General features: G+C 36.0%; 6 protein-coding genes across 6 annotated transcripts in view; 3 read left to right on the plus strand and 3 right to left on the minus strand.

Moving 5' to 3' along the window:
• LOC104735022 (MADS-box protein FLOWERING LOCUS C) overlaps nt 1-3,922 on the minus strand; it is a 10,711-nt gene extending 6,789 nt beyond the window's left edge. Inside the window, exon 1 of the mRNA XM_010454736.2 lies at nt 3,585-3,922. Coding sequence (XP_010453038.1) covers nt 3,585-3,769 — 185 coding nt within the window. The 5' untranslated portion in view covers nt 3,770-3,922. The remainder of the gene's footprint in view (nt 1-3,584) is intronic.
• LOC104735021 lies at nt 12-1,092 on the plus strand. Its single transcript, XM_010454734.2, has 5 exons — nt 12-229; nt 299-388; nt 471-578; nt 659-910; nt 991-1,092. Exons 1-5 carry the CDS (start codon nt 20-22, stop codon nt 1,075-1,077), a joined length of 747 nt encoding a protein of 248 aa, XP_010453036.1. The 5' UTR covers nt 12-19; the 3' UTR covers nt 1,078-1,092.
• LOC104735023 (protein UPSTREAM OF FLC-like) lies at nt 5,779-7,916 on the minus strand. The gene is made up of 5 exons (XM_010454737.1): nt 7,465-7,916; nt 7,170-7,239; nt 6,990-7,090; nt 6,148-6,892; nt 5,779-6,064 (listed from the first exon to the last, which is right to left on the minus strand). The coding sequence occupies exons 1-5, from the start codon at nt 7,700-7,702 to the stop codon at nt 5,947-5,949; spliced, it is 1,272 nt and encodes a 423-aa protein (XP_010453039.1). The 5' UTR covers nt 7,703-7,916; the 3' UTR covers nt 5,779-5,946.
• LOC104735024 (3-hydroxyacyl-[acyl-carrier-protein] dehydratase FabZ-like) lies at nt 9,866-11,510 on the plus strand. The gene is made up of 4 exons (XM_010454738.2): nt 9,866-10,162; nt 10,249-10,309; nt 10,425-10,569; nt 11,083-11,510. The coding sequence occupies exons 1-4, from the start codon at nt 9,961-9,963 to the stop codon at nt 11,335-11,337; spliced, it is 663 nt and encodes a 220-aa protein (XP_010453040.1). The 5' UTR covers nt 9,866-9,960; the 3' UTR covers nt 11,338-11,510.
• LOC104735025 (probable inositol 3-phosphate synthase isozyme 3) lies at nt 14,345-17,617 on the minus strand. Its single transcript, XM_010454739.2, has 10 exons — nt 17,332-17,617; nt 17,133-17,201; nt 16,802-16,937; nt 16,135-16,382; nt 15,738-15,964; nt 15,542-15,657; nt 15,263-15,439; nt 14,977-15,165; nt 14,807-14,869; nt 14,345-14,726 (listed from the first exon to the last, which is right to left on the minus strand). The coding sequence occupies exons 1-10, from the start codon at nt 17,517-17,519 to the stop codon at nt 14,607-14,609; spliced, it is 1,533 nt and encodes a 510-aa protein (XP_010453041.1). The 5' UTR covers nt 17,520-17,617; the 3' UTR covers nt 14,345-14,606.
• Nucleotides 20,355-23,540, plus strand: part of LOC104735026 (sulfate transporter 2.1) — a 4,326-nt gene continuing 1,140 nt past the window's right edge. The window contains exons 1-8 of the mRNA XM_010454740.2: nt 20,355-20,877; nt 21,001-21,049; nt 21,132-21,580; nt 21,859-22,089; nt 22,182-22,308; nt 22,618-22,904; nt 23,009-23,202; nt 23,328-23,419. Of these exons, the coding sequence (XP_010453042.1) occupies nt 20,446-20,877; nt 21,001-21,049; nt 21,132-21,580; nt 21,859-22,089; nt 22,182-22,308; nt 22,618-22,904; nt 23,009-23,202; nt 23,328-23,419 (1,861 nt within the window). The 5' untranslated portion in view covers nt 20,355-20,445. The remainder of the gene's footprint in view (nt 20,878-21,000; nt 21,050-21,131; nt 21,581-21,858; nt 22,090-22,181; nt 22,309-22,617; nt 22,905-23,008; nt 23,203-23,327; nt 23,420-23,540) is intronic.

The raw sequence follows: 23,540 nt of genomic DNA on the forward strand, positions 1-23,540 counted from the left end.
ATGGTGTGAGTGTAAGTGAATGCAGGCAAGGTTTGAGCTTGATGAAGATTGGCAAAGGATATCTGTGATTCACCAGATGGGACATTTGTGGCGATCACACAAGTCTGTCACGGTGAAGGCTATAAATTTGGCTGCAAATAACCAAGAGAGGATGAATTTGAGACCACCAAATATTGGTCCTGTTGATTGGCAAAAATTTGTCAAACTCAAAACTAGTGCTGCATTTAAGGTAATTACTTGTGATTATAATTGTTTAGTAGTTGATTGGTGATTAGTAATTAACATGTTTCATTATTAGGCCGTGAGTGAGAAATATAAAGCAAAAAGAAAGAATCAGATACCTCACACCACTAGTCGTAAAGGGATCAGCAGACTAACAGAAGAAATGGCAAGCATATATACTACAACTATGTTGTTTATTATTATACATAGTGCTTGTACTGTTACTGAAATTTTGTTTTCTGGAACAGAAAGCTGAAAGTGAAGATCCTTCCAGCGTGACAAGACTAGATGTTTGGATCAAGTCTCGCACCAAAAAGGATGGTACACCAGTAGATACGAATGCAGCTGATTTGATTGTAAGTCTGAATAGAGTTGTACACCAGTAAATAGTGTGTTATCGACTAGTAAAACCTGAAACTGTCTTTATGTTTTTCAGCAAAAAGCAGCTGAAATTGGTGGAAGTGATGCTCCAGCATTTTTAACAAATCCAGATGAAGATCACCTCGCCAAGCTTTTAGGACCTGACAATTCTGGTAGGCTGAGGGCAATGGGTAGAGGCATGAGTAAGACCAAATTAGCTTGTTTACAAATGCAGAGCAAGTGTATGGCTGAAATGGAAGAGCGGCAAGTAAAATTAGTAAAACAGGTCAATGCCTTGGAAAGTGAACTTGGCAGAATCAAGAATCAGGTTAGATACTTAAGAGTTCTCTACTATTCATCAGCCAGTTAGAGTAATATAAATTGATGTTATTTTTGTTTATGTTACAGAGACCAGAAGCTGAAATGGATGAAAACTCAGCTGCAAGAGTAACATATTCTTACTTCTTTTCATATCAGCTAAGTGATTCTTCTTAGTGTCGTTTATGATTCTTAGTTGCTCATGAAATTGTTGCAGAGTGTAAACAAAAGAGCACATCCTAAGTGTGTGTTTGTTGATTGGTCTGACATTGATGAAAATGTTGGTGAGGGTCGGATTCTTTCTTCTGATCCGGATGACATAGTGAATGACTGTCGTCTTGGCCCTTATGATCTCAAAGTGTTAGTTGAAGCTGCATATAAACCAGATGCATTTCTATGGAGACCTGCACAAAAGATCTTTCATATGAAAGAAGCTGTTGGACATATAATCGCATGGCCAACTGATAAGTGTAGACTGGTAGACAACAACATCCAAATGGAAGACATTGCCCCTATGGTATTTATAATTTCTAGCAATGTGTTAGCAATGTATTACCCCTGTCTATAATGCTAATTAATTATATTGGATTTGTTTACTGATTGTGTTTAACAGGGTATACAAGGAAACAAATGTAAACTATTGGATTTGTCTAAGGGTGACGTCATTGTTGCTGAGGGGCGTTGGGAGACACAAGAACCAAGTGCGTTGGTTAACGGAATTCCTCTTGGACCAAAAGCAGTTAAAGTATTTGTGGATTCAGTAAAGCAGCCTGATACATCACTATGGAGACCTACAGCTGAAATGTCATTTCTTGAGGACTGTTTGATGGCTTACGTATCTTGGCCCCTGAGTAAGGTTGATTTTGAAAATCCCTCAACTCCAACTGGTCAGAATGCTACATCACATGCTTCTTTGTCTGCATCAAAGGCCAAGTCTGCAGCCACAGCTTCTAAGTCTGCTACAGAGTCCAAAACTTCAGCAACAGCTTCAAAGGCTGCATCGCAGGCCAAATCTGCATCTATGTCTTCTAAGTCTGCATCTGGTTCTGAGTCTCCTGTTGATGATGCAACGGGTCCAATATCACCAATAAAGAATACTTTACCATCACAGTCTCCTCTCAGGAAGTCTCCAGTAAGTGTTTTCATATGTTATGAAGTTGTTTTTGTTAATTATATGATGACTGATGGTTTATATTGTAAACATGGCAGCGCATTAATAAAGTTATTTCCAAGGAGAATAAGAAGTGCAAGTTGATGGATTTAACTGAAAAGAATAGGGTTGTGGCTGAAGGACGATGGGGAACAAATGATCCAGAACATAAGGTTCACTTTACTCGCTTGGGTTCTAATGCAGTTAAAGTGTGGATAGATGTTGTGAAGGTGAAAAATGTAAAAGTTTGGAGGCCATCCGATGAAATAGAGATTATTGAAGATGCACTTAGCTCCTGCATTGCTTGGCCAGAGAACAAGGTCATTATGTCTTAAACTGATGGTTTTATTGTGTAATGTTAAGTACTTGAGATTGCTTGTTTATTTTGGATGTTCTTGAGACTTTGATGGTAAACTGATGTTCTTGAGACTTTTGTTATGTATTTTGGATCTGAGACGTTTATTAATCAGATTTTATGAGATTTTATAAAACAGGTTATGTGTGCTATAATCACATATCAGAAAATGCTATAAAAGTACAGGTAAACGTTATGATAAAAGAATATACCATAGCACAGTAAACAAGATAAAACAGCATTTCGCAACAGCTATATTAGATATGTATAACATAGCACGAAAAATTAAATATTGTATAAATTTTTGCAAAATTATAATCTTGATAATACAGCAGTTTATTAGAGCTATGCTATAAAACTATAACATAGCACGAAAAAACAAATGTTGTATAAATTTTTTCAAAATTATGATCTTGATAATATAGCAATTTCTTAAAGCTATGTTATATTTTTATAACATAGCATACGTAATAAGTGCTATTGTATATGGGGTACATATAATAACAGTGCCCTAAAACAGCGCTCATGAAAACGCTATCAAAGACCTATGATAGCGTTTTTCTCTGGTTAACAATGTGCATATTTGTTGTAGTCGAAGGTTCATTGCACTGAATACAAATCCAAAGAGATCTAATGAGTTTTAATCACTATAAAAAAGGAGAGATCTAGTGAATCATTTAGCAATACTGATATAAAAACTAAAATCAGAAGCATATGGAATTAATCCCTAAAGCTAAGTATCAATCAAAGACGGCTTGAAACTTCACTAAACAGCATCGAGTACGCAGCAGAACGTGTCAAGCAAATCTCAAAGGACATGCAAAAAATTTCCAAATAAAATAAAAATCCATGCAGAAAAAAGGAAATAGAGAGAGAGATAGAGAGAGAAAAGCAGAAAAAAAAGTAAGAAGCTTAAGCTCAACACGACATTGTTCTTCCATAGATTTGGTTATCTCATGTATCTCACATGGTCATAGAAAAAACACTAACAAAGACCGAACCGAGTAAAACAACAAGAGATTCGCCGGAAAAATCAAACTATACATTAATTGTTTTTATTTTTTTATTTTTTATTTTATTTGTGTCTTTTGTATATTTATTTTCTTCAGAGAAAAAGTAAAGAGAAAGCACAAAACCGAAGCTTAAAGGGGGAAGAACCCAGATAAGGAAAAGACGTACTTATCACCGGAGGAGAAGCTGTAGAGCTTGCCGGAGGCGGAGACGACGAGAAGAGCGACGGATGCGTCACAGAGAACAGAAAGCTGACGAGCTTTCTCGATGAGACCATTGCGACGTTTGGAGAAGGTGACTTGTCGGCTACTTTTGTTCTCAATTCGCTTGATTTCTAGTTTTTTCCTTCCCATGGCTTCAGTCTCCGAGAGTCCCTTGTGCCCTAATTTGATCCTCAGGTTTGGGTTCAAGTCGCCGGAGAGATGCTAAGCGTTTTTTTTGCCTTTCCTATTTTTTTATTTCCTTTTTTCCTTTTATTTCTTTCTATTTTTTTGTCTAATCTAATTTTTTTTTTCTTCCTCGGGCTAGATTTTTTTTTTTTTGGGGTAAACGAGAGTGATGAAAATAAAATTTATGATTACAAACGTTGCGTTTTGAACGCAACATTGCCACGTGTCCCGCATGACGAATATCATGCGACCGCGTTTGCTCTAATGACTCTTTGATTTTTTATTAAAAAAAAATATATATATACCTCTTCATCAATTTTTAATTCTTCATTTATAAACAAACATCAGATGAAATTAATCAAAGATTTGTTCAAAACTAAGTCAGATACTTAGGTATTAAAAAATTGAAGCAAGATGTATGACCAAAAAAAAAAAACCTATATCCACAAGTTTTTGCAAATTCGAAATCCTAATTATATATTTCCAGAAATTAGATAGATGTGTTTTTTATTTGCATTCTTAGAAGAAAAAAAAAAGGATGATTCATGTATTCTAGTTTTCTTCACATAAGTAATTTTTATACTAATATGCGTTCTAGTTTTCTCCACATAAGTAATTTATCCTCTATAGTATATATTATGCATTGATATGTATTTAAATTATACTTCTGTTTTTGGTACTATTGATCCGTCGCCTCTTCAAGTTAAAGAACAATCTCTATTGACAAACTATATATTTTCCCTCATTGTAGAGAGAGATCTAAACCTTCTGAGGAGAGATCCTTCTCTCCATCACCTTTGAACTCTTTCAAATCGAATTCTTAATTTTTTTGTTCTCTTTATTGCAATTGAACTCTTCCACATCTCTAAAACTAAAATTTGGCAGTTAGTATAGTATCAATTAACCCGAAAGGTTTGATATCGTTAATATGCTTAAAGTCAGTTGGTTCTTCTCTTTGATGTGTGTTAAGGTAATTTTTTCTTATTAGAATTAGTATTTGTAACATTTTATCTTCTCATGAAGTTAACTAGCATATTTTCTTTTTAAGTGCATTACTACCACATAAACATAGTTACATTAGGCCATTAGCTATCACAAAAGAAATATTTTTGCCAAACTTAATTAATTCTTACTACCACCAATATAGTTACTAAATATCTAATCAGTTTCATGGCTGATATATGTTCTTTAGCCATTTTTCTTGTTCTTCGATATAGCTTCACTTATATATAGCTAGTGTGGATCCGGTATAACATTATTCATGATAAGAATGCTAAGAGCTCTAGTTCAATATACTGTATTACGCTTTTTTGGTAAGACCCTAGTTCAGACCAATAAATAGGATTCACGAAACAAAGGTAAAAAAACATTCCATATTACCATATAAACTAAGTACTGACCAAATGATATTCATGGACTTGGTAATTATTACATATAGAATCCTAGAAATTAAGCATCCATAAACGGTTGTTTAATAACAAGGTATGTTTGACTTGTTGAGATGTTTTACTGAAATTATATTAAATTCAAATTAATCAAAATAAGCTGAGACTTTAATTATAGAAATATAATCGAAAAATGTTGGTAGAAAAGAGAAAAGAAAAAAAAGCGAAACGTTTGGTAACCCTATGGAACCTTCCTTAGCCTATGATTTGTCAATATAAAACCTTACTACAAGCAAAATTGTGGCAGAGAAAATACAATATCTCTCTTAATGCGAAAAAGCACTTCTACGAATCGATGGGTACGGCATCGTTTATATCCAATCATCCCACCTCCTTTTTCTATTCTGGATATGTCATTTTATCTTTCTTTTTTTTATATATATATTTTTATTTAAGGCATCTCTATGTTTTAAAGTTTTAATTTCAATCTCAGAATACGACAAGATAATATCAGCACTCTAGTAGATTCCCATAAGATTAAACTGAATTTTTCCATTTTCCACTTGCTTTTAAACAACTAGTCAGATAAAGTAGAGCAAATATATTTCCGATAATAAAAATAAACAGCAACATCAAGTCATTAAAATTCAATACTACTGCCAAATTACTGCATCTACTGTAGTCTGTAGCAGTAAAATACTAAAATACTACTCCCATACTCATTCGTTACTCCTCTATATATCAAATTTTTCTTTTTTACTTCTTGATTTGCTTCGACGATGACATTAAACACGTTCTCGGTATACATTTCACCTTCACGATCGATCTTTCTTCTTTCTTCTTCGTTTCATCAGCCATTTCGACGATCTTTGATCTGTTTTCAAATATTTTAAAGTTTTAGTCAGTTACAAGTTTTTTTTTTTTGTTGACTCGGTGTGTATTGTACTAAGTACTAACCTTTCCTCTTTAAACGAGTTGGATCGTTTCAGCGATGGTTCAACCGTGACACGTTCCTGACTCACCGACTCGACAATGCTCCCGCTGAAATACTCTTTATCCTCCGCCTGAGGATTCCCGAACCTTGGATTCTCCGACATGAACCTTATCATCTCACGTTCGTCGTCTACGACGGTCTTCTTCACAATGTTCTTGCACAAAACTCCTTTTCGAAGGCTCTCTTCCTTTTGTCTCGGGTTCATCACACCCGGTGCGTAGTACTTGGTGGCGATGTGCCCGCACGAGATCATCTGCAGCCAAATTGACGCACGACCCGATCTGGGTTCCACCGGATCTCCGTCCTCGAACCGCGTCGAAACGTCGAGACGACGACGCGGCTCCAACACCGGGTTAGAACGAGGTAACTCGGACGAGTCAGAACGTACTTGCGAATCTTGTTCTGTCTTCTTGCTCAAGTTCTGTTTTTGATCGGTGGATTCGATTGTCTCAGTTGAAACGCCTCGGGAACAGCGAGACTGAGGCGTCGTGGAAGATGTATAACTCGTTTTCTCTTCGTAAAGTTCGTACTCTCCGTCTTCTTCTTCTTCTTCTTCTTCTTCTTCTTCTTCTTGCTTTGCTCGAATGTAAAGCTCTGACTCATCAAACGACGTTGTTCTGTTTTGAGGTTTGGGTTTTGACCTGAGAAGTCGACGTTTTGGAGCTTCTTGAATTGGACCAGACAGTGCATGTACTTCTTGAAATTTGTCTACAAAATTTTTAAACAACAAGATAAGACTCAATTTTGCATAACCACAAATTTAAAAACTAGTATGATTTTCAGTTTTTTATTAAAAAAACGGTACCGGCGATTTCAGATCCTTTCAACACATACTCAGCACAGTCCGATGGGTAAATCACATCGTTTGCAGCCAAGTCGTTCCACACGAATCCATTTTTATAGCTCCTGATGAAAAAAATATCGATATAATTTGTTGCGTATTTGATTAACATTTAACAGATGTGCTTCAGTTTTAAAACGTTACCTTTTACACGACCAAGCATATTGTGATGTCATGCACTTTCCCCTCAGAACCGTAAGCCGGTTCATCACATCTTCATTAAAAAAAAAACACACTTCTAAATCGAGCCTTTAACATATGATTATATGAAAACAATAACTATGATCTAAAATCCGGTTAATCAAATAACCATTAATGTATACAAAACAAAAAAAATCGAAACTTATAATAAATTGAGTTATCAAAGCAAGACCCATGAACTATAAAACAAAGTACAGTGATCTTTCTCTTTGAGTTTGAGTTGTTTTGGGTAATTTACCTCTTAACCGGAGAGGCTGGTTAACCGGAGATATGACTTCAATGAAGTGAGGGTGTTCGAGATGGCCATTTCTAGTGAGGTAATAAACAACTTGGACTCTTCTGAAAATGGGTTTCTTTGTCTTGACCTCTTCTTCTAGTTCTTCTTCATCTTGCTGCTGAAGATTCATAGACCTTATTATCCTCTCTGGACTTTTGTTGTTCTCTCTGCCTCCTCTTCTGCGTCTTAAAGCTTCCATCTTTTGTGTCTATGTCCGGACAAGGGATGAGAATTATTAAACCCACAGAACTGTTCTTTATATACAAAAAAGATAAGGGAATGTGTATTTATCTCTCTGTGTGGGAGTGAATTTGGCCTCTTTCTGAGACAACAGAACTGGCATTAGAGATGAGCCAAACCAGAACTGAAAACGACTTGGCTTTAGTTTCTTCTACCTGATGGGTACTATGGGATTAACCCGGTCCAGTCTTAATCTATCCAGCTCTGATTTTGTTTTGATATTTTGGATTTTAATCGGCTTCAACCTTATTTGTTTTAAATCCAACCAAAACCAAAACGTATGGAACACAAGTGGATATACAAATTTCTTGTCCCAAAATTGAAATCCCAAACCAAACCGAAAAAATGAATACGCAATTCACTATATTATGTAGCTCAATTTACGGTTAACCGCTGGTCATAACTCATAAGACAAAGTACAGTATGTGTTTGTCTTTATGGGGACTAAAACCGTTCCAACCCTTCGGTTCGGCCTTGATAGATTTAGACCAGATTGGTCCCCATGCCTGCTTTTTACGCACCATGCACCAAACCGAATTATACAATATACTAAGATTTGGTTGAGCAAATTGACTTGTCATGATTAATATTCTTCGATTGTCGAATATTTTACTTAACCACATTTAATTTGTATCGTTGTGCTTTAAAATGTAAGTTTGACTTTAAATGACTTTTAACCACACCTCTAGTCTTTCAAAGACAACAGAAAGAGCTCCAGAATCTAGGTAAAAAACTAAAGAGAACACGTGAGGGTCGTTTACTGCTTCTGTGTTCTGTACTCTTCCTACTACAATACATCCGTTAAAAAACAGACCAATATGACATATCAATACAAAGAGTAAAAAATTTAATGGACGGTTTCGAAATATCTCTTTCAAATTATTCTAACTTTTTCTATGTGTTCTTAGACATTCGGTGAAATCACGTTAACAAGATGAAAACACTTCTATTTTCTAACTGTTAGGCTAATCTTATGTTAGAGTACCTCAAACAAAAGCTGCACTTGATGTAAAAACGTTTTTTCCTAATACATTTTGCATTTTATTATAAAAAAAAAAAACACGGTAACATCAACACTTGAAACGGCCTGATTAATCGTCCTTTAATAAAACTAACTAGTTGGAAAAGGGTAAATTTGGGAGGTGGTAGAAACAGAGAATGTGGATGTGTTCTTTTAAACACATTTGCATGGACATAACAGAGTTCTCTGGGTGTGGAGGAGTGGCCCATCTACTTAACTTCCTCACCAGCCACCAAACATAACAATGCCATTTTCTAAATAGTTGTGTCAGAGTTTTATGACCTCTGAATAATCTTATAATAAATTGTGAATTCATAGAAGAAACATTAATATATAACAAAAAGGAGAGGAAACGTACAAATTAACATTAAATTTTGAAAATGACTGAATAGTTATTCTTAATTTCGAAAATATTTGAATGATCATCATTGATCTACAGAAACTTGATAATCAATACTTTGAATACTGCATGATAAGCATCGTTCTTCTCTATAATAATACAAAAAAACGTAAAATACATGTATGCGTTTGGGTTTCACAATGTGTGTGTGTGTTTGTTCTTTTTTTTTTTTTTTGTTGATAAAAATTGTATTTTCACAATGTTTCATGTCAACATAATGATAGATAAGTGTTGTTATGTATCACAACAAAATGATCCGTATGTCCAACGCAATGATTTTGAGAGATGAGAGTGTATTAGATTGAAGTACTTGCTGTAACTTGTAAAATTGGTCTTATACTACTACATTACAATTTTGAGTTGAAGATATAGTAAAGTGCCTAGTATTTGAGTGGAACAGTAAATTTATACGTTTGTATTCGTAGTTGCAGCTATATATTGTAGGCGCGAGGTTGGTTGGTTGGTTGGTTGGTTTCAGTCATCATTACGAACGGTTTACCAAATAATACATTCTGCATTTTTTAGCCTTTCCATTATTAGAAAATAGCTGTAGGTGAACAATACAAATATAATAGGGGTTAAAAAAATACAAGTAACCCAGGCAAAAAAAAAACAAAAGGTCTAAATGGGCTTACTCATTGAAATTAAGCCCACATTAGGCCCAAACAATTCATATAGTCGTCTCATTCTCATAGATCATTCCACCCACTCGCCATTGTTTCCGTTGGAAGCTCTTTGAAAACACTCCTCCCTTCGAATTCTCCGTCCCTTTCTCTCTCACTAGATCGAATCGGCAATGGCTGCTTCCAGCTCCGTTTTCACAGCGTCCTCGTCGCGAAACCATGCGACTATCCCTCTTCATCAGTCACTATCTCCACCATTGCTCAGATCGAGCTCCGTCGCGTTTCGTCCCAAACGCCGATCCAGCTCGCTCGTCTTGTGCTCCACTGATGAATCAAAGAGCACCGCAGAGGAAAAAGAGATCCCAATTGAACTCAGTAATTTTCCACTCCATTGCATTCTGATTCACAAATCAAGTTTCAATTTTTTTTTTTTTAATTTCTAAAATCTTCAATCTTTTAAGGGTATGAGGCATTTCCAACGGTGATGGACATCAATAAGATACAAGAGATTTTGCCTCACAGGTGAACATTATATGAGAAAAAGACAAAAAAAAATCTGTTTTTTGTAAGCTGAAGTTTGTTGTATTGCGATTTCTGAAATCTGATTCATTCTGATTTGTGGATTTTTGTTGTGTAGATTCCCGTTTCTGTTAGTGGATAGAGTGATAGAGTACACGGCTGGTGTATCTGCTGTAGCTATTAAGAACGTTACAATCAATGATAATTTCTTTCCTGGACATTTCCCTGAGAGGCCTATAATGCCTGGAGTTCTCATGGTTGAGGTGTTATTACATTGCCCCTCTTCGTACTCCAAAAGTTTCAGTCTTTTTTGCATACATGTACAGTTCAGGAGAAGCTATTTGAGCTTAGAAATCCCGGGTTGCTCTGATTCTTGTTTGCTGTAGAGAAGAATGATTTAGTTGATTAGTTTGTTTTGAATGGTGTGATTCTGGGGAAAGAGAATGAGGGTGAAGTTTGTGTTCCGTTCCGGTTGAAGTTCTCAACTTTTGATGGAGCTAAAGATGAATGCTTTAGTTTAAGTTTCAGTTTTAAGAAAGGGACTAGATTTGAGAATAAGATAAGCTGTTTAATAGGATATCTTGGATCACAGCTTTATATACTGTGATAAAACTAATAGTCTCTATCCCAAATGTATGTGGAATGAGTGATTAGGAGGCTCTCCATTGTATTGTTGTAGTTAATAAGAGCTACATATAGTTTGTCCGTAAAGTCATTCATTAGTTTCTGAGTTTTCCTGAGTTCAAAGTGGTGAAGTAGATGTTTTGTTTCGACAGGCCATGGCTCAGGTGGGAGGTATAGTGATGCTACAACCAGAAGTTGGTGGATCGAAAAGCAACTTCTTCTTTGCCGGAATCGACAAAGTCAGGTTCAGAAAGCCTGTGATTGCAGGTGACACTCTTGTGATGAGGATGACGCTTGTGAAGTTGCAGAAGCGGTTTGGGATAGCGAAAATGGAAGGGAAAGCATATGTAGGTAACTCTGTTGTATGTGAAGGAGAGTTCTTGATGGCTATGGGAAAAGAAGAGTGATCACATTCACGCCTTTGCTTCTTCTTCATACGGGCCTTTGTGGCTGCTAATTAGTCGTCACACCCTGATTTGAGTCTCATTTCTCCCTTCAATTTAAAGATGTTTGTCTGCATATTATGATTATATTAAAAAGGAACTTCAGTTTAGTAAGCTCAAGTTATTCTTGTTTTCAATGGTGACCATTTATATAGGTAGAGAATGAAGAGAACTCAAAAATTCAAGCATATGAATTGAGTTTACCAAATCAATTTTTTAACCATTCAAATCAACAGGGTGTAAAATATATTCTCAAATGAAACATAATAACCATTTTATAAAGCTATAATTTATTAAACCATCTCTTCAATTTATAGAATTGAAATAAGATGAAGAATGTTCTGATTCAGCAGCAAGATACCAATACATGAAAGATGACATTGATATTTGTAAACAAGAAAAGAAAGAAAAAAAAAAAACACTTACATTTTGAAAATGTAATTATTAATTAAAACATAGAAACCAAAGAAGAAGCTAAGAGGCAACAAATTTCAAATCTATTAACAGCCTTGCAATAATTAGAATTTGAAAAAAGTTCTCTCTCTCTATGAGAAGTCCTCTCTCTCAGGCACTACTATCAAGGAGAGACCAAAAGAAGTAATTGTTTCAAATTGATACAGATCTCACCTACCATAAACTACCTTAAACAAGCAATTCTTCTTTTATCCTATGGTTAATGTGATGGTGTCCCCTGTTTCCAACATACATGTTGGGTTCTTTCCTTCCCCTAGATCTAAGTCACATCAGTATTGTAGTCAAACCTCTTCCAACCCCCCCCCCCCTTTAACTTTAACTTTGACTTTGAGACGGAAGAAGATCTGCAAAAAGTTCTTAAAAAAAGACCGTACCATTTTAACAAATGGACTTTCTCTCTTGAAAGATGGGAACTAAACTTTCAAGAAGATCTTTTAAACCGTGTTACCTTTTGGATAAAGATTAGAGGTCTCCCCCTTCGGTGTTGGGTGGATGAAGCCTTCAGAGGCATTGGTGAAACTCTTGGTCAGGTGATGGAGGTGGATGTCAATGATGCACGAGTACTGGTCTCGGTGGACGTCACAAAACCCCTGAAATTCGTTAAGAAGGTTGTTCTTAATAATGGAGACGAGATTTCCGTCTCTCTCACTTATGAGAAGCTATTTCGGTACTGTTTTACTTGTTCCATGATATCACATGAAGAAAGAGACTGTCCTCACCTTTCAGAGGACCAAAGAATCCTCAATAAAGAGAGAAGAGTCGCAGAGGCTGCCATTGGAGATCGTCGACCTGCCTCCAACTACCAAAAAAATACTCGAAGGGGAACTGAGCTCAGAGATGCTGATAGCTCTCGTGATGCTGCCAATGGTCGTGTTAGACACCCCAGTACAAGATCCGAGTCTGGATCTGTAAGAGATCAAGCTTCACGACTACTTCAATAGGTTGCACCTCCACCTCGTCAGCAGGTGCGCCGTCACCTCCAGTACCCATCTGAGAAATCAAGGAGAGATGAGCACCGTTCCTCCATCTGGAGAAGAATAGAAAATGGAATCCCACATGACATTTCCCAGCCTAGAGAGAACTCAACCCAATCATCCTCAGGCTCAAGAAAAAGAAGAATAGAAGCGACAAACAGAAAAGAGGCAGAGAATCTTAGACCTTACCGTCGCGAAGATGCGGAGAATCACTACTCCGCTTTCAGGAGAAGAGAGCCCCCGTTGAGAATTCGCTCACCAACGAGGGATGATCCCAGTCTTGAGAACTGGAGAAACTCTCGTTGTCCATCTCGCCATCAAGCAGTCCCAAACCAGTCAGATACCAACCTGCTAGACAAAGGGAAAGGGAAGATGATTGAACCTATGGACGATAATTGGTCAGACGATGATAGGAATGTAACAGATGATATCCCACCAAATTTTGAATTTGGTTCGGGATCCAGAACTATTGCTCCTCTCCCTAATGGCGATGAAGTACTTACTACAAGACGTAAAAGCTATCCTAGACAAGCATATGATGAACCCATGAATCTGGCGCCCATTGTGGATACAAACCAGAATCAAGATGATGGTGGGGAAGTGAACCAAGCTTGCGACGATGAGCAGCCTATCCCCGATCCAACATCACCTATTTCGGATTGGGAGAAACTCGCGGATCCGGGACCAGACCAGGATTTGACAGAAGAACAAATCAAGTTCATGAAGGATTTCGAAAAGGAGATGATCCTAGATGGGTTGTTAGAGGAAGATGACCTACTTGGGGAAGATTTGGAGGCTGAGCTGCAGAATGAAGCAATGAATCCGACAGAGGAGAGTCTGGAGAGAAGGGTAACAGATCCATTTGCCCCAATCAATTACCAATTAGATGTAGCTCCAGTTACGTCTCAATCTCCGACAAGTAAACGAATGGAGTCTCCGGCAAAAGGTCGTGGAAAGGGAACAAAGAAAGCTAATGGGCCGAAGAAAGATTTTTTAGGTCCATCTCAGAATGTTGGTTTAGTGGATCAAACTGCTAAGATCCCTAAGAGCCCAAAGGTGACTATGGCTGTTTCAAGGAAGATGAAAGCCTATCAGAAGACTTCACCTAAACACCGTGGAGTCCCGCCGAGAGCAGCCGTGAAAAGCAAAGGAACAAGTCAAGATAATGTTGTCCCTCACCCTGAGGAGGTAAAGGATCCCAAGAAGAAGAAAGCCTCTAGAACAAAGAAGCCATCAGATGGTCCGGAGGAGTCCCGTAACTCCCCCGAACCTCCAGCGTGAGACCATTGATTGCATACCGTCAAGGGGCGAGGGCTATTGTTAATCCTCGTTGACTAGTAGAAAAAGGAACTTCAGTTTAGTAAGCTCAAGTTATTCTTGTTTTCAATGGTGACCATTTATATAGGTAGAGAATGAAGAGAACTTAAAAATTCAAGCATATGAATTGAGTTTACCAAATCAATTTTTTAACCATTCAAATCAACAGGGTGTAAAATATATTCTCAAATGAAACATAATAACCATTTTATAAAGCTATAATTTATTAAACCATCTCTTCAATTTATAGAATTGAAATAAGATGAAGAATGTTCTGATTCAGCAGCAAGATACCAATACATGAAAGATGACATTGATATTTGTAAACAAGAAAAGAAAGAAAAAAAAAACACTTACATTTTGAAAATGTAATTATTAATTAAAACATAGAAACCAAAGAAGAAGCTAAGAGGCGGGTCTTGATCTCTTTATCACTTGTACAAGTGATAGTGATGACTGATCTCTTGATCACTTGTACTCGAGAATCATGTTGTTCTCAGGAGCAAGTCCAACACAAGCTCTGAGTACGTTCTCAAGCATTGCACGCTGCTTCGACAAAGCGTTCACAACTGGCGTGCCGGGAGGGACCTACATTCATTGAATGAAAGATATGTTAAGAACGTCGTTAGAATTCAGAAACGGCACGATGTTTGCTTTGTTTTGCATACCAGTGGTGCCTTTGAGAGGTAACTTAGGAGAGTAGCCACCGGATGGAAAGAATGGAACTTTCCCTGCAAGAAAAAAACCAACAAATCAAAATTTTAATCTAAGACTTAAATCTAACATTTTTCGGATAATCATTGAACTTTATATAACGATTTTGTAAACGATTAGAAACCTCATTTTCAGACTTGAACTGGATACGAGTAGTGAGCTCGGCAAGAAGAACAAGGTCCAAAATAATAGGAGCAGCTAAGAGAGAGTCTTCACAAGTGTTGTGCATCACAATTGTGTTAGTCCCTCCCATAAATATCTCTGATGTGTACTCGTCCATTGCTCTCTTGCTGTCCCCTACATACGGCACATACTGCAACACCAGCCAATAAATAGTACAGTTTAGTTTAATGTTCATTTGACACATTAAGAAAAGGATAGTTATGAATAATACTAGAAAAATTAATCACCTTAATGACCACAACGTGGTCAGGGTGTTCACCAGGCTCGTACAAGATGCCGTTGCTAGCTACCATATCATCCACGACATTGCTCTTCGATATCTCCTTTGACCGGAATGTTTGTGGCGCTGACAAGTTCATGCCGTCGTTGTTCCCAAGGTGGTTGTAGCTCACTATCGACGTCGGCTATATTTGTTCATACATATAGACAAATGCAATTAATTTCGTTTTGTAACGTTGTTTTCCAAAAAATAAATTTAATTAAAATACTTATTTATGATTACGTACTTTGATTCCGGCACCAACAAGGAAATCGACAAGGACAGACTTCATCTTGGTCTGACCACTCTTGAAGTCATCACCACCGATCAAGCAGTTTCTCTCGATGGCCAATTCAATAAGCCCTGTAATATATGCAAAATGTGATTTAACTATAGAAATCTGAACGTTACTAGATATTAAACTATAGTTTGATTTAATTTACCAGGGACAAAAGTGTTTTGTGGACTTCCATTGATGAAAGGAACGTTCTCAAGAACACAAGCAATGGCGTAAAGTGTAGAAGGAGAAATCTCAGCCTCATCCTTTTCCAGAGATGACATTAGATTCTCCGTCGTGTCGTTAAGACCAACCACCACATCGCTGTATCTTTCTGTGTTCGCGGTCCACAGTACCACCACTTTTTCCACCTTGCTTTTCTCTTTGAACTCCCTAATTATATAAAAATAACAATTCAATATTAAAAAAATAATAATTGATTTCCTACAACTAATGAAGCATGGGAACTTTATAGTAAAAAAATAAAATTTATCTTATCTAATTATCTAATGAACCATTATGTTTTTCTTTTTTTGTAAAAAAAAAAAAACCGTTATTGTTACCTGATGTCCTTGATGACTTGTTCGAGTTGTTGTTTCTTGGTGCCTTTGATCACGTGGTTGGCACGTGAACCTTGGTTAGCTGCGATAAAATCTGGGTCGAAGATTCCAGGGAGTGGAACCAAGTCTTCCATGAAGGGACGCAGCTGCTTTTGGAGGTCGATGTCTAGGACCTTGGCCCTTCCCATTGCGTCCGCTAAGTTCATGTCACTTATGTCCCATCCTCCAAACACAATTTCTTCTGGATTCACCTATCATTTTCATAACCCATTAATAAATTTTATTATTTATCTTTATTTCCTACTAATGTTCTCTAAAAAAAATAAATGTAATATAATTTTAATGTTAATGTAATTTTATACTAAGGGTGTAAATGGTTGCAGCGGTTGGAGCAGACAAATTCGTCTGCGAACTGCACTACTTTTTATTTACCATTCAACAAATGTAGTCCGTAGTGGTGCGGTCCAAATAAAGCAGAGACAAGACTGCATCAGACCAACTGCGGACCACTTTTGCATACAAATAGAGTTGGTCCGCAGCAGTCTATAGTCTGCCTTAAAAATTGGAGCGGTTCAGACCGCAGATAGATTTGGCCGCCCTAACCGCATTTACCATTCACATTCTAAATGCACACTCAATAGTTAACAGTAAAAAAAATGGTAAATTGTACCATGGGGAGAAGACTTTTGAAAGGAGCATAGATTTCTTCGCCATTGAATGACCCGACCCGGATAGAGGATGCTTGGGTTAATGATCCGAAATAATTAGCTTGTTGCACTTTCTCCTTCGTGGCCCAGGATATTCCCCTGCCACCAAATATTTTGTTATTACACAAAAGAACAAAATCCGATTAAATAATTCACAACTTGCTCATTATTCAACAATCCAATTGCGGGAATCTGAATAAATTAGGACACTCAAGACTCAACTTTATTCCCTTTTGTAACAGTTTTATTATTATAACAAAACAATTAAGAAGAAGAAGAAGATGTTTCACTTACTCACGATTGGCGATAACACCAGCGGTAAGAGTAGAACCATTGTTGCCACCCCAACCTACGAGCATTACTCTGCCAAGAAAATAAAAATAGATAAAGCCAAAACATCATTAATCAAACAATAAAAGAAAAATCTACAAACAGTATGTAATATATATTTATTTAAAGGTGAAAAGATTTAAGAGAAGATGATGAGACAAACCCAAGTTTTGGAAGATGAGTGTCGGTCTTAAACTCATATTTCACGGTCTTTGGCTTCACAGTCCATTGAAACGCACCGTTTTTGCTCTCATGGACAAGCTCAGTGGTTTGGTAGTCGTACATTGAATGGATCTCATTCTCTGTGTACTTCACGTTCTGAGATTCAACCTTGAAGCTATCGATGAACATTTTTGCCTAAGGAAAAAAACTTGGAGAGAACTATGAGAGGGAGAGAGAGAGAGAGACTATGCAACTGGGGGGATTCTGAATGCATTGGGTGTGAGGCCAGGGTCGCGTTTTTATAGACAGGAGGGACATTAATGAAAATATTTTTGTTTGAGATTTATTTTACAGCTTACACAGGTTTATTATGACAAGTGTAGAAAATAGATTATATTACTTCAAATGGAGTCACTAATATATAAAGTTATTTGACTAGAAATTGAAGGTAATAAATACTCTATATGACAATATTTCTAACTACAATTTATGGGATTATGACTAGTGTTAAAAAAAAAAAAAGATTTCTTTCCATAAAATGTGTCCAAAATAGATATTGTACTAAATTACTGAAAAATGAATTAAAAACAAATCAAAGTTATTTGACTGTGATAAATTAAGAAATGAGGATATAAAAATGAAAGTCATTTTTAGTCAATATATCTAAAAATATAGAGATTGTATTAAGTGGGAGTTGCTTGTTTGAGATTTGAATAGAGTTTTAAAGATTTTAAATATTATGTAGAATCTATTGTTATTAGTTTGTGATTTATAAAAAGTCATTTAAAATCTTATATTGGATTCAAACTTTTGTAAAATCATTAAAAGTTTTGTGTTATTCAATTAAAATAGAAGAATTTAGAATTATTAATGAATTCAATTATTATGTTATTGGTTCATGATTTTAGACATTTTTTTTGCACAATAAAGTCATGGAAAAGATCATAAAAATACAGAGATTGGTTAGAGCACTTTACAAGATTTTAGAAAACTAATCAACAAAACTTTCTAACAATCTTAAACAATCTACAATAATTAACTTTTAATGGTTTTGTTGAACTATTCAAAAATAAAAAGTAAATAAGTTTTTAAGAAAAAGTTAGACTAGTCACTAGATTAGTGTATCCCATGATAGTCTATGGAAAAAAACAAAAAATGTCCAATGGTGCCGTATATACATAAGGCCCATATCAAAAGGCTTTCTAAGTAAATTTTCTGAAGCCCATCTAACTTTTGGGGATCTAACGCGCACGAGCGTGCGTGAACGGAGGAACACACACGTACGAGTATGATTTATAATAAAATTGAAACGTGTTTTTGTATACGTTTGATAGTTAGGTGAGTGTTGCTGACAAGTAACAACTAGTCCACCTGAACGTTAATTTTTTTAAAAAAAAATTCTTACCATATCTCGCAATTGGGCTCTATAGTTTTTATATACCACATGATTCACAACGGTTTTTTTTTTCTTTTTTTCCCTCTCTTAAACGACTTGTTATCTTCCTTCATATATTAATCCATAGCAGTAACAATACACAATTGGAGTCAGTTTTTTTTTTTTTTTTTTTTTAAATCCTTCTGCCAAACATGAGAACTTAGCAAATTGGAATAAAAGGAATAACCTAAAAACCTAGTCTTATCCAAATAATAGGCACACGGTGGGTCAGGGCCCAATTATGTATCCGTGTAGCGAATTTTCAGATATCGAATATAATTGGTTGTTTCATCGTAGTCTTTTTTTTTTTTTTTTTTCAACTCTTCGATANTTTTTTTCCTCTTATCAAATATAGTGCTTAGTGCACTAGTTATTTGAATTTTTCCTTAAAATTTAGAAAATAGGAAAAAGTACGGGATGTAAATTGGAATGGCTACTAAAATCTTCAATTTGTATTTTACAAAAGAGGTAAACTAACACAAATACGTTTCATTATTAGGTTTCATTTCATATGTTTATCCTCGCAAGCCTTTTGCAATTACATTGCTTTTTGAGGCTATTGTTTACCTTTTAACCCAAAAAAATGTCTACTTGAGTCCATTGTAATTTACATTCGTACCAAAAAGAACATGTAGCGTACTAGTTTATACTAACGTCGTTGTCGTGTCAATGTGTCACCATCTGATTACACATTATATACACGATGCGAGGAAAAAATGTACACCATATACATATATATTTGTGCAACAAAATCTTGAGGGCGTTGACTTTGGTTGGACCCATGAAGTTCGAGGCACGCATATAGTGTCCACTCCACTTGGTCCGACCAAGACAAAGACATATCATGTATTGGCTATGGCCTAACCACTTCACTTTCAAAACCCATCACATGTTCCATCAATGGGCTATGATCTAAAAGTCTAACCAATAATATCAATCAATAAACCCTTTTAAGTACCAGAACATTTTGTAGTCGTGTTTATTTTGCTAAACCTAATAAAATATGTTCTCACTTGTGTTAACACAAAAATTTGTTTTCGCTTTCCATCATAACATGCGTAGATAAGAGAACTGTGTTTGAGGCTTCATTTCATTTTCACCTACCACGTCATTATCTTAAATAAAACTATTAAGATAAAAATTTTGAATTTTGATTTTTATGCTAAAAGATCGATACATAATTTTTATTAAAGAACATGAAGTGATCAAAATAAAATTTATCTGAAAATTTGATTATAAGTAATAATTACTAAAAATTTAAATTATTAATACTTATATTGGATTATGTATTGATACTCAAATCCATAATTGTTGGTATCTACTTCACTATATCTCGAAACTAAAATTTCGTGGGATGTCCTGAAATTTGGAAACGCTTGGAACGGATAATTAATTTAATTGTAGCTCACAAGATTTTGTACAACCCAGTCATTTTTTATCACATTAAACTGTGTGTGTGTGAGAGATGTTTTTTTTTTTCCTTTTGTAAAAGAAAACACTTTTTGTGCTTTTGGTTCTAATTAACAAAACAAAAAAGAGGCACCATGAGATTCCACTAACTCATGTGTATATAAACATTACAGAATCAGTCAATTCACTTCAGCATCCACACACTTTGAATGCTCAATCACAGTTTCTTCATAGTTAAACTTCCTCACAACGTCAAAAATCGAGAAGAAGATGAAAGAGAGAGATTCAGAGAGTTTTGAATCTCTCTCACATCAAGTTCTCCCAAACACTTCAAATGGTGAATCTCTCTCACATCAAGTTCTCCCAAACACTTCAAATGGTACACACATGATCCAGATGGCCAACTCAGGTTCATCTGCAGCCGCACAAGCCGGTCAAGACCAACCTGACCGGTCAAAGTGGCTGCTTGACTGTCCTGAACCACCCAGCCCGTGGCATGAGATCAAGAGCTATGTCAAAGGCTATTTCCTAAACAAAGCCAAAAGATTCAAGTCACTTCAAAAACAGCCTCTCCCAAAACGAATACTCTCTATCCTCCAAGCCGTTTTCCCAATCTTCGGTTGGTGCAGAAACTATAAACTCACCATGTTCAAGAACGACCTCATGGCTGGTTTAACCCTCGCTAGCCTCTGCATTCCTCAGGTACACAAACTTAAAAATAATATCTTGATCTATTTAGATCCCTTAGCTTCAAGAATTCTAAAATTCTAAAATTTTCTTCATAAAAAAAAAAAAAAAAAATAAAATTCATTATTTTGTGTGCAGAGCATTGGTTATGCAACTCTTGCAAAGCTTGATCCTCAATATGGGCTATGTAAGTTTGTATTACATATTAAAATTTTATGAAATTTTGTTCTTTAAATAAAAACCACATTGAACGTTACATTAATTAACAGATACGAGTGTGGTACCACCATTGATATATGCATTGATGGGGACATCAAGAGAGATAGCTATCGGACCAGTGGCTGTAGTATCCCTTCTTATATCCTCAATGTTGCAGAAACTCATAGATCCAGAAGTAGATCCCTTGGGATACAAGAAACTAGTCATAACCACAACCTTCTTTGCCGGGATCTTCCAAGCTTCTTTCGGGTTATTCAGATTAGGGTTTCTGGTTGATTTTCTGTCGCACGCAGCCATAGTAGGGTTCATGGGAGGTGCAGCTATTGTAATCGGACTCCAACAGCTCAAAGGTTTGCTTGGTATCACTAACTTCACCACCAACACCGACATTGTCTCTGTTCTTCGAGCTGTCTGGCGATCTTGTCAACAACAATGGAGCCCTCACACTTTCATCCTCGGGTGTTCCTTCCTCAGTTTTATCCTTATCACTCGCTTCATCGTAAGTGGTTCTTTTCGTTGATTCGTCTACCACTATATAAATTATAACGTTCTTTAAACCAATAAGCACTTACATATAATGTATTAGGATATATCTATTGTTTCAAACGCAAAATCAAACGTGTTAAGCGTGTATACTTTTATCTTAGAAACATCAATTTTTTTTTCTTTCTAAGAATTACTATTAAATTTGTGAACACAATTTTTGAAGATTTCTAGAGAAAGTGTTAGATAATGAACTGAAATTAATTAGCAATGAAATATATGTACGTATATTAGGGAAAGAAGAACAAGAAGTTATTTTGGCTACCGGCAATAGCTCCGTTGATCGCCGTGGTAGTGTCGACGATAATGGTGTTTCTGACTAAAGCGGACGAGCATGGGGTGAAGACGGTGAAGCACATCAAAGGAGGTCTTAATCCAATCTCCATTCACGATCTCGACTTTAATACTCCTCATCTCGGACAAATCGCTAAAATCGGTTTAATCATTGCCATTATTGCTTTAACCGTAAGTAGTTATAGGTAGCATTAACCCATTTCTTTTTTTTTTTCTACAATATTTTAAATTTTATCGTCTCATTACTTTTTATTTATTTTCAGGAGGCGATTGCGGTAGGGAGGTCGTTCGCTGGAATTAAAGGGTACAGACTCGATGGAAACAAAGAAATGATGGCCATTGGATTTTCGAATGTTATCGGTTCCTTCACATCTTGTTACGCTGCTACTGGTAATTAATTATTCATCTTATTAATATTATTATGTCATTTGCATATACATGGACCACTTTTTTGGTGGAATGTGAAATAAAAGTCATTTTTGGTGGAATGTCAATTTTTTTTCTTTCTGAATGAGATGATTACTGGTTTTGGAAACTCCTCTAATTTCTTAGTTAAAGATACATATACATTTCTACGAAACATCAAATCACGTCCACTTAATGGTGTCTAACAGTTTTAATTAAGTTATGTAATATAAACATGTAAATTATATATATGTTGTGAGTGACGATCTAAAGTATAACAATTTTGCAATTTAGGTTCATTCTCTCGGACAGCTGTGAACTTCGCGGCAGGATGTGAGACAGCAATGTCGAACATTGTAATGTCGGTTACGGTGTTTGTAGCACTCGAGTGCCTAACGAGGCTTCTCTACTATACTCCAATTGCCATCCTCGCTTCCATAATTCTCTCAGCACTTCCGGGATTAATTGACATCAATGAGGCCGTTCACATTTGGAAACTCGATAAATTTGACTTTCTTGCTCTCATTGGAGCTTTCATTGGTGTTTTATTTGCTTCGGTTGAGATTGGACTTCTTGTCGCGGTACGTGGTAGTAACGAAGATATAAACTTCATCAAAATAATCAGAATCATTTTGGTTATATATATGAAGAGATTAATAAATGATCGTGTGTTTATGTTTGCTAGGTGGTTATTTCATTTGCCAAAATCATACTCATCTCAGTTCGACCAGGGATTGAAACGCTCAGGAGAATGCCTGGAACCGATATTTTTGCAGATACTAATCAATATCCTATGACGGTTAAGACTCCTGGAGTATTGATTTTTCGAGTCAAGTCTGCGTTGTTGTGCTTCGCTAATGCCAGTTCCATCGAGGAAAGGTATAGTATACTAACGTTCTTTTATACATACGACATGCATACCAATTCACTACAATGTTTAAGAATTTGATATGTATGTATATACATTTGTTTAATTAGAATAAATGTGTTTTGATTGTCTATAGGATTATGGGATGTGTCAATGAGGAGGAAGAAGAAGAAAACATAAAGAGCAATGCCAAGAGAAAGATCCTCTTTGTAGTCCTTGATATGTCAAGTAAGTGGACTCACAAGGATAATGCAAATTATAAAGTATTTGTATAGCTCACCAAAAATGATCCGATAGATGAAATTCATTTATTTTACTACTCACCTGAAGTCATCTGTTATTTTTTTTG

Source organism: Camelina sativa, chromosome 13 (genome assembly GCF_000633955.1).
Source record: "Camelina sativa cultivar DH55 chromosome 13, Cs, whole genome shotgun sequence".
NCBI classification, from domain to species: Eukaryota; Viridiplantae; Streptophyta; class Magnoliopsida; order Brassicales; family Brassicaceae; genus Camelina; species Camelina sativa.

Excerpts from the sequence above, each read along its gene's own strand:
- LOC104735023 (XM_010454737.1), bottom strand. The coding sequence starts at position 7,702 with ATGGAAGCTTTAAGACGCAGAAGAGGAGGCAGAGAGAACAACAAAAGT. Across the intron at positions 7,091-7,169 it reads TATGCTTGGTCGTGTAAAAG|GAGCTATAAAAATGGATTCG; the intron begins GTAACGTTTTAA and ends TTTTTTCATCAG. Across the intron at positions 6,893-6,989 it reads GAAAGGATCTGAAATCGCCG|ACAAATTTCAAGAAGTACAT; the intron begins GTACCGTTTTTT and ends AAAATTTTGTAG.
- LOC104735024 (XM_010454738.2), top strand. The coding sequence starts at position 9,961 with ATGGCTGCTTCCAGCTCCGTTTTCACAGCGTCCTCGTCGCGAAACCAT. Across the intron at positions 10,163-10,248 it reads AGAGATCCCAATTGAACTCA|GGTATGAGGCATTTCCAACG; the intron begins GTAATTTTCCAC and ends CAATCTTTTAAG. Across the intron at positions 10,570-11,082 it reads CTGGAGTTCTCATGGTTGAG|GCCATGGCTCAGGTGGGAGG; the intron begins GTGTTATTACAT and ends TTGTTTCGACAG.
- LOC104735025 (XM_010454739.2), bottom strand. The coding sequence starts at position 17,519 with ATGTTCATCGATAGCTTCAAGGTTGAATCTCAGAACGTGAAGTACACA. Across the intron at positions 17,202-17,331 it reads ACTCATCTTCCAAAACTTGG|AGTAATGCTCGTAGGTTGGG; the intron begins GTTTGTCTCATC and ends TTTTCTTGGCAG. Across the intron at positions 16,383-16,801 it reads TCAAAAGTCTTCTCCCCATG|GTGAATCCAGAAGAAATTGT; the intron begins GTACAATTTACC and ends TGAAAATGATAG.
- LOC104735021 (XM_010454734.2), top strand. The coding sequence starts at position 20 with ATGCAGGCAAGGTTTGAGCTTGATGAAGATTGGCAAAGGATATCTGTG. Across the intron at positions 389-470 it reads GCAGACTAACAGAAGAAATG|AAAGCTGAAAGTGAAGATCC; the intron begins GCAAGCATATAT and ends TTTCTGGAACAG. Across the intron at positions 579-658 it reads CGAATGCAGCTGATTTGATT|CAAAAAGCAGCTGAAATTGG; the intron begins GTAAGTCTGAAT and ends TATGTTTTTCAG.